Source organism: Cucurbita maxima, unplaced genomic scaffold, assembly GCF_002738345.1.
Source record: "Cucurbita maxima cultivar Rimu unplaced genomic scaffold, Cmax_1.0 Cma_Scf00016, whole genome shotgun sequence".
Taxonomy (NCBI): Eukaryota; Viridiplantae; Streptophyta; class Magnoliopsida; order Cucurbitales; family Cucurbitaceae; genus Cucurbita; species Cucurbita maxima.
Genome location: NW_019272032.1, coordinates 3,304,485 through 3,313,339, shown reverse-complemented (window position 1 = coordinate 3,313,339; position 8,855 = coordinate 3,304,485). Strand labels below are relative to the sequence as shown.

At 36.7% G+C, this 8,855-nt stretch overlaps 3 protein-coding genes across 4 annotated transcripts in view; 1 reads left to right on the top strand and 2 right to left on the bottom strand.

Annotated features, from left to right (window-relative positions):
- Positions 1 to 901: 901 nt before the first annotated feature.
- LOC111491075 (protein IQ-DOMAIN 14-like) lies at positions 902 to 3,815 on the top strand. The gene is made up of 3 exons (XM_023139818.1): positions 902 to 1,436; positions 2,731 to 2,931; positions 3,011 to 3,815. The coding sequence occupies exons 1-3, from the start codon at positions 1,074 to 1,076 to the stop codon at positions 3,623 to 3,625; spliced, it is 1,179 nt and encodes a 392-aa protein (XP_022995586.1). The 5' UTR covers positions 902 to 1,073; the 3' UTR covers positions 3,626 to 3,815.
- Positions 3,816 to 3,908: 93 nt separating this feature from the next.
- On the bottom strand, positions 3,909 to 6,110 carry LOC111491076 (RHOMBOID-like protein 2). The gene is made up of 5 exons (XM_023139819.1): positions 5,606 to 6,110; positions 5,141 to 5,304; positions 4,647 to 4,810; positions 4,278 to 4,528; positions 3,909 to 4,170 (listed from the first exon to the last, which is right to left on the bottom strand). The coding sequence occupies exons 1-5, from the start codon at positions 5,896 to 5,898 to the stop codon at positions 4,059 to 4,061; spliced, it is 984 nt and encodes a 327-aa protein (XP_022995587.1). The 5' UTR covers positions 5,899 to 6,110; the 3' UTR covers positions 3,909 to 4,058.
- Positions 6,111 to 8,361: 2,251 nt separating this feature from the next.
- Positions 8,362 to 8,855, bottom strand: part of LOC111491622 (heat stress transcription factor B-2b-like) — a 2,255-nt gene continuing 1,761 nt past the window's right edge. For both annotated transcript variants that reach the window (XM_023140604.1, XM_023140603.1), the window contains exon 4: positions 8,362 to 8,830. The gene's annotated coding sequence lies outside the window, so the exon portion shown is untranslated. The remainder of the gene's footprint in view (positions 8,831 to 8,855) is intronic.

The following is an 8,855-nucleotide window of genomic DNA, read 5'->3' as shown; positions in this document are numbered from 1 at the left end:
GAAAAAAAAAAAAAAAAAAAAAGAAGAAACAAAATTAAAATAGTTTAGTGAAAGATCAAATAATTCATGTTATTAATAGTAATGGATAACACCTAATATGTTGTCAATATAATTGGGAATTTGAGAAAAAGATTGTTCATAATTTAATTTATATCCACAATCTTTTGCTTTATATTTGAATTTGAATTTGAATTATTTTATTAATTGGTTGGTCAATTGAAAATCAAATTAGTTGGAAAAGATTGGCGTGGGCCTACGAATTAATATATGATTGACTAACCTCATCACAATATTAATACCCAGATGAATGACTTGTCCATGTACAAGAATTTTAGAGGGTTTCATTCACATAATCACAGAAAATATCATTTCGTACATACGGTTGAGTAGGCTAATATCTCGTATTGTAGAGGATATTTAGTTTTTCTTTGCAGTTTACCATATGCATCTTATTTAATTCTTAGTCATAGGCTAATAGCGTGTATCTATTTTGTAACCGCCCAAATATTATATGCTTTGACCTATCACGTACCACCTAGTTTGACATTTCCCTTAAGTACGTTACTATTAGAAGAAGGGCTTGAGGCTATTACAAATAGTATCTGAGCCAGACATCAGACGGTATATCGGCAAAAACACTAGGCCTCTAAGAGAATGTATTGTGAGAAGAAGAAAAAAACAATAACCTTGTTGTCTTCGAAAATAAGTATGCCAAACATATTTTGTTGTATTTTTATATTTTAAAACACAAAAAGAAGAATGGATTAGAGAAAATAGGAATTTTGAAGACAGCAAAAGGTGTCGAAAAAAGGACGGCACGTGCGAGGGATAGTAGTATTACAGGGCACTCACCGACGCGCCCAAATAGACTTGACTTAGCCCCTTTCCCACTTCCCACTACCCTCCCCTCTTTTGGTCCCATATTTACAATATCATTTCTTCTTCTATTTCCATTCCCATACCTCTCTCTTCAACCTCCCATTTCTTCTTCTTCCTCTTCTCTGAACCCGCCATGGCCCAAACCATTACCAAAACCCACGCCTCCGACCGCCGCCACACCCCTTAAGCCTCTAATGGGCAAAGCCTTCAAATGGTTCCGCAGCCTCCTCGGTCTCAAAAAACCCGACCCACTTACACCCAACAATCCTAATTCCAATAAGCTCAAGCCCAAATGGCACTTCGCCAAATCCTACAAGGACAACACCAAGACCCGTCACCATGACTCCACCGCCTCCAATCCCGACCACCACGCCGTCGCCATCGCTGCCGCCTCCGCTGCAGTTGCCGAAGCCGCCGTCGCCGCCGCTCATGCCGCAGCTGCCGTCGTCAAGCTCACTAATAGTGGACGGTCCGTGCCCAGCATGACGGTTGCCCATGCCTTTCACGAGGCTGAGTGGGCCGCCATCAAAATCCAGGCGGCATTTCGTGGATTTCTGGTTCGTTTTTTATACTCTTCATCTTTTAAAATTTGGTTTAATTCATTTGTAGTGCCAAAAACACCTTGGAAAGAGATTTAAAGTCAAATTTGGAATTCAACCATTTCATTCTCTATTATTTGGTTTAGAATCTCAACTAATAAAATCTCCAACTTTTGACATTGGGATTACCAAAAAGCATCCTTTTTTTCTTTTTTTGTTTTTTTTGTCTTAGCTGTTGGGTGTGGTGCACACTCATAGCTCTCTACTCACTCACAAGTCACATCTCAAATCAAATCAGATTAAATATTAAAAATAATATACAATTTCCAAAAATTAATAAAGCTTTTTACAAAGTGGTTGGACGATTGCTTTCCAATGGGAAACGGGAAGGATTTTCTTACATTGAAACACGAAAGTTTCTTCCGGACGACGTCGTTTTCGTAGTACTGGTTTCCAACTACAAAACGGTGTCGTCTTATCTCTTCATCTGAACACCGCGTGTGACCCTTCCCCTGCAGTTCTGCCACCTGTCACTTTAACTCCCTTTTATTGTAAGGTGGAAGGGAGCTTTCACCATATTGATGCTCTGGATTCTCTCTTCTGTACTTACATTTGTTTATTTATTTATTTTATTTCATTTTTGGAAATTGTTTAAAGAAAAGGAAATGTTCAGATTGTAGATGGTGCTGAGTGTTTGCTATCTTTGTATTCTCTATCTTCAATTTACCCTCTCGACTTTACTTTTTCTTATATCATTTACGAAAAATGTTACTTTTTTCTTCATTTTGATCTCAGAAAAAGCTCTGTCATTTCAAGAAAAGTGATTTTTTATGGTAAAAAACTTAGCTTTCACCTTTTTTAACCCAGACCCAGGTGAAAGTTCTCATCTTTTTAGGAACCCAGTTGAGATATCACAAACCCAAAAGAAAATGAAGCTAGGGGGCTTGTTTTGTTTGGTGGCATAGGTGGATCAGATGTAAGAGATGCCTAGTGGGGTTGGTTCGTCCGGTTTGATGGAAATGGAATTAGGCTCTGTTTGGCTACAGTTTTATGCCATTCTTCTTTTGGATATATGTTTTATGAATATAACATTGTTTGGAAGAAGCTTTGCATATAGGACATTGGGTTGGTTCGGAGTATTTAATGTTGTACTGAACTGTACCAAGTTATGGCATTCTGTAATGTCTGTCTTCTTCATGTTTAGCCAGCTTTTCACTTGAGGAAGTCTTTATGGGAATTAAATACTGATATGATTTCCTTTCAGCCTTTTCCACTTGGGTTTGATTGTTTTTGTCTGTTTCATTTGATGAAGGCAAGGAAGGCATTGAGAGCTCTACGAGGGTTGGTGAAACTTCAGGCTTTGGTTCGAGGCCATATCGAGAGGAAGCGGACAGCTGAATGGATACAGAGGATGCAAGCGTTACTCAGAGCACAGGCACGGGCTCGATCAGGACGGAGTCAATGTTATGAAGTTTCGCATTCGGATATCAAATCGTCTAGTTTCTCTACTCTTGTGAGTTTTGTTTAGTTCCCCATATTGTAGCAGCAGCATCAAACATGGCTGCCTTGGCTAAAGATCTTTTGTTTTGTAGGATCCTGCTACGCCGGAGAAATTTGAACACAGCCCACATACAAGGAGCACTAGGTTTAAACAGATGCAGAGGAGTGGCTCAAGATTTACAACTATTGATGTTGAAAAAATTGATAGAATCCTTGAAATCGAGAATGATAAGACTCAGTTTAAGTTGAAACCCAAGAGCCTCTTTAGCTCCATCAAGCTTGCTCTGTCTTCTGAACTGCCTTCATCAAAAGAGTCTGAAACTCAATGTCCATTTAAATTCTCTCATGAAGTTGAGGAGAGCTCTTTCTTTTCCGTCTCGTCAAGGGGTGCTAGTACGAAGAAAAGCCCGTTCACCCCGACCAAGAGCGACAGTACGAGGAGCTATTTCAGTGGCGACTTGGAGTATCCGAGCTACATGGCCTGTACTGAATCTTCAAGAGCTAAAATGAGATCATATAGTGCTCCGAGACAGCGCCCACAGTACGAGAGATCGAGTTCTGCTAAGCGGGGTTCTGCATATGGCGTTGGGGAATCAAGATTGACTCCACAGCAGGTATCAACATTGCAGTCCAATTTTGTTGGGAAAGCTTATCCTGGTTCAGGTCGACTCGACCAACTCGGTATGCCTGTGGGTTACAGATACTGACGCCGTCTAATATCTCACTTTTCTTACCCCTCTTCTACTTCACAATAGTTGCTTACTTATATCAGTAGTCTTAATAATGAACTTTGAGACCTGAGGTCTGCCAAGTTTTCAATCTTAGAACTAGAAAGACATATCATTGTTCTTAGAATTTTCATGATGGTAGTAATCTATGTTCTGTTCTGTTTCTACTCTATTTTTCACGTATTCGACTCCAAAAAGACAATGATCCCATCTTCCCCAAGTTTCTCTCAAGTTTCTTACAGATATTAGAACAGTTTATCCATGTACGAAACAGGGCAATAATCAATAATATTGATCTGAAAATATATCATAAACTCAAACTATTAATATACATGGAGCCAAAAGCAATCTAAAACCCGAAGGACCAAAAAGTGAAGTGTTAAGTGTGACTATGTACACAAAACAAAAGTGATTAGTTCCCACAGTCCCATCTTGAGGTTGGCACACAGCTCAAGTAATGGCACCAGCTGCAGTGCTTGTTCCCGTTCTCCCCCCTGAATAGCATCACCAGCCCAACAGTAAAACTGCAACAAATAATGGACTGAATTAGCTTACTTGATTCAAATATGATCAAATTTGTTGGAAGTGAAAAGAACTACTACTACATGAAAAGTAAGGTTTTGAGCTTTACCCAGCAACTAGTAGAATTGCAGCAACAATCCAGAGAATATACTGATAAATTTTATACTTGGGCACACGTTGAGCACTGGGTGGCAGATGATGACGTTCAATCCATTTAAACTGGGGACGAATGAGCAACACAAACCCGAGAAGGAATCCTGTTAAGAATCCTCCAATGTGCGCGAAGTTGTCTACATGAGGTAGAATTCCAACTGCCAAGTTAATTGCTACAATAACGATGAGGGTAAAGAGTGCAGCAGCCTACAGAAACACAATTAGTTTATTTAGCTATGGAACTCAAACTCACCATAGTGAAAGTAAATAGATAAAACTATGACAAACACAAATACTCAGTTGAAGTCGATGAGTAGTAGCTAACCTTGTTGGTGTAAATCGTCCAGTTTGTCAAGAGCTCAGATAGCATAGCTCCGAGAAGTCCAAAGAGGGCACCAGAAGCACCAACTGAGATACTGTTTTGGATGAACAGGGAAGACATTACGCTACCACCAACTCCAGCCACGAGATATATTATTCCGATGCACACTGAAAAAACAAATATAAGACGTTCAGACAGGAAAGGGCTTGACGGGCGGATAACTACACAACTGCAGACTCATTTGTACTTGATTCCCTCACAAAACTTTGTGTTAGTAAACAATTTGAGGCTAACTAATGGTACTTGAAGTTAAAGATGGCATTGTAAGGGGATAATGGAAGTCGGCATCATCCAACAAAAAGATTCGAAACTCAGCTGAAAATTATCCTACACAATCAGAAAAGCTGATACCCACAACGCTCACTCTGTTTGATCATAGAAATGTTTATAACTAGCTACAAATGTTTAAAATAAGACTTCAAAGAAAAGGGACATACCAAATCCAAATTGCTGCTCAAGGCGGATCCCAATCACAACCAAACTCAACATATTTGAAAGAAGATGAATGATACCAGCGTGCAACAAAATACAGGAGAGGAGTCTCCATCCTTGATGCTCATGGACGACCTTATCCCATTTCAAAGCTCCCAATTTCACCAATCTGCACACCAAGATGTTTCAGGCAAATAGATTCAATTAAGATGAATGGAGGACTAAACGCAGAAGCATATGAACACAAAAGAATCCAATCCATAATTTTCTTTTCCCCAAATTCGAAACATAAACACTCTCAATTGCCATCACTAAATTTCCCCTCTCAACCAAAAGGGCAAAACGAAACTCTAAAACTCATAAGCATATAGAATCAAATCCACGAAAAAACACTCTAAATCAAAACACCAAGCGCACACACAGAGATGAAATTAAGAAGAAAAAAAAACAGAGGAGAAGAAGAAACATACGTATTGGAAGAGGGCCCCAAGAGGGGATTCTCCTTCAAGGGCTGAAATGAAAACCGCCCAAGAAAACCGGCCACACACTTATCTTCAAAACCCAGATTGGTTTTGGGGCAATTATTGACGTACATGACCACAATGAACATAGCAATATTAGCCACAACAAACATTGGAACTAGCCATGGCGTCCACTGCTTCTCGGAAGTTTCTACGTGGTAAGGCGGAGCTGAATAGTTCCCAGTTGGGTTACTATTCGGTGGATTTTTAGCCGCTCCTCGCTCTAGATCTTGATTCGACATCACCCCTCCTGCCACAAGAACACTCGATTGACGTTTGGGTTTCTCGATGAAGCGAATCGAAGGTTTCTTTCCAAAGAAATTTGCAATGGGTATTTGAAATTTTGCTGGATTGCTTGGTATATATGGTTTGCTCTGTTCTTTATATGTAGCTGTCGGTGAATCGGTGGGGTAAGCGAACAGCGAACGGCTCAGCCCTGCAAATTATAGCTTCGAGACGGAGGGGAGCAATGAATTGACGGTTGTGCCCCTGAGAAGAAACGCAGAAACAACGGAAATTATTTTTTGTCCACTTATTAACACGTCTTGTGTCCGTGTTCGCTTTAATTCTTTTTCCACGTAATCAAATAAATTCGAATTATTTTTAAAAAGTTTTAATATTAAAATACATTTTAATCTTCAAATTTTATTATTCAATATGATATTAGAATCTCAACTTTATTTAAATTACAAGTGTCTATAATATAATTTTATTTTCTTTCTGTTAAGACCCTATGAGAAATAAAATTAGAGAGTTTTTTTTTTATGTCGGTAAAATTTGGTAAATATTAGATAATATTATAATAACCATAAAACAATTTTTTAAAATTATAGAAGCCAAAGTAGATATTTTATTGCTATTAAAATTTTTCATAATTATAAATAAAATAGAATGAATAAAAATAAAAATAAGTGATCAAGAAAAAAGTGAAGAATATTTATTAAGAATAATTGCTTTTGTATGTTGGAAAAAGGAATCTAATTTATTAAGACTTTTGAATTTAAATTTTTACATGGTCAACGAAAGGAAAACCAAGATGTTGTACAGCCAATAATAATTGGGCTTGAGCCACGTGGCAGAAAAATAAATTTTAAAATTTTAAAAGTATGAGAGAGAGCAATGTGGAGGGGTATTTACGGTAATTGACAGAGAGGAATAGAGATAAGTCTCATGACTTGGAATTGCAAAAAAGGGATTTTTTTTTGTTTGTAAGTTTTTAGTTTTAATTTTAGTATTTTACGTTCAAATTATTCACTTTTATTTATTTAATTATTTTTCATCTTTGTTTAATTAATTAAAAATTATACATAAAAATATTAAAATTAATGAATGAAATGTCAGCATAAAAAAAAAAACTAAATAGTAGTAGTAAAAAGTTTAATAGAATAAAAATATAAGTTTTTAAAACTAATTAAAAATGTAAGAATGAAAAGTTTTTTTAATTCAAAAAAAAAAAAAAAAAAAAAAGGAAAGAAGAGAGAAAGTGAGGTCGTTGGTTCCACACGCGGAATAAACGCGTGATTAGGTCGTGGCCGAACCAATGACAACAACAAAGCAGTGTCCGGCTGGCGCCGCCGGAGCCTGATCTGGCTGTTGAATTTTTAACTAATTTATTGGTTGCCATTCGCTGGCTTTTTCCTCTCCCTCCGCCGCTCTCCGCCGGACCTCAACATCCATCGCAGAGATTATGAGAAAAATATAGAACACTAACATTATTAAATTTTAATTTTAAATGATCCTAATTCAAGATATCTTTAATTTTGGTAGTTCAATGATCGATACAAAGTCTTGAGAGGTATCTCTTATTGTTTTTTTTTTTTTTTTTTTTTTTCAAGATCTCTTTGGTTGTGAAATTTATACGTATTTACTTCAAACTAAAGGGTTTGCAACTTTCAAGAGAATTTGAGTTTTTAAGTGATTGGACTCATAAGTTGTTATTTTATTTTTATTATATTTTACAAAGGTTCACTTTAATAAAAACTTTTAATTGAACCCAGAGGTAAAATACGAATTTGAAACCCTAAACTCAAAAGAGTATTTTGTTGGGTTATTTTTTATATTTATTTTGTTTTTGTTCCAAGTATAATATTTTATTTCAACGTCTAATTTTTTTTTTTTTTTATAGTTCTTTTAGTTTATAATCTTTGCATTAGAAGCTATGTTAGTGTAGTCAATTTTTCTTTTACTAAAAACAAAATGGAATAAAACACCCATAAGGAATTTTCAAATACTTAAAATAAATAAGAAAAAATAAACTAAAATAAAATGATTCAAAATTTAAGGAATCCAATAAGTTAGGTAAATACTCATGTAAACATAACTTAATGGATAAAACATTCTTCACCTCAACTGAACAAAAAATAAATAGTGAATTGAATACTATCATTTAAAACTCTTGAAAAAAAAAATGTGATTGATAAGTAAAATTAATTAAATAGCTAAGAAATGGCATATACATCTAAGGGTGTCAATTAGCCTGTAACGTATGAAGCATTCCAAGAACTTAATATTGGATGGAAAGGTCTTTGACTTACTTCGGAATTCTGAACGTCGTATTCCATGTGGTAGTGGTGGCTTTGCCCGTGTCTCTCAAGGTCTGGACTCTGGGCCACCGCCTTCATGGACGCATCCTTACACCCATCCATCCGCCCATAGAATACATGATTTTGTTTTTGTTTTGAAGTTCAACTTCAGTTCCAAGCATGTTATTGAAAATAACCCAAAATTGAAGAGGAACGTTACAGTGGGCTCATAAACAGCCCATACAAATTACACCTCACATTCCAATCGGCCCACCGGATACCGGAAAACAATAGAACCACACAACCGACACTTTTTCTTTTCCTTCCTTTTTAGCCTTTAAATTAAATTTCTGAAGATAGAAATTGGAAGAGAGGTTACAAACTTAAAATTACGAAGTCCCAATTGCCGTTCTTCCTGGGTTGGGTTTTCCGTCATTTCATCCCCTCCACCAACCGATCCAGCCGGTTGATTTTCCACGGCTTCATCTTTTACAAAGGGACCGACCAATCAACCGATCTGAAACCCTTTCACGAACAAAAAACAAATATTTATTTTCAGTTCGTGTATTTTCTAGCTCACGTGCTCGACACGTGAGATTCTACGTGCTCTCTAGGGCCGGGTTGGTCTCCTCTTGTGTCTGTATTCTCTCTTCTTTTTTTTTTTTTTTTTTTTTTAA

What these genes read in the sequence shown, in the direction of transcription:
- LOC111491076 (XM_023139819.1), bottom strand. Translation starts at nt 5,898, where the DNA reads ATGTCGAATCAAGATCTAGAGCGAGGAGCGGCTAAAAATCCACCGAAT. An exon ending in TTGGGGCCCTCTTCCAATAC is followed by an intron (nt 5,305 to 5,605) that starts GTATGTTTCTTC and finishes CTTGGTGTGCAG; the next exon opens with ATTGGTGAAATTGGGAGCTT. An exon ending in TGAGCAGCAATTTGGATTTG is followed by an intron (nt 4,811 to 5,140) that starts GTATGTCCCTTT and finishes TTGTTTTTTCAG; the next exon opens with TGTGCATCGGAATAATATAT.
- LOC111491075 (XM_023139818.1), top strand. Translation starts at nt 1,074, where the DNA reads ATGGGCAAAGCCTTCAAATGGTTCCGCAGCCTCCTCGGTCTCAAAAAA. An exon ending in CGGCATTTCGTGGATTTCTG is followed by an intron (nt 1,437 to 2,730) that starts GTTCGTTTTTTA and finishes CATTTGATGAAG; the next exon opens with GCAAGGAAGGCATTGAGAGC. An exon ending in CGTCTAGTTTCTCTACTCTT is followed by an intron (nt 2,932 to 3,010) that starts GTGAGTTTTGTT and finishes TTTGTTTTGTAG; the next exon opens with GATCCTGCTACGCCGGAGAA.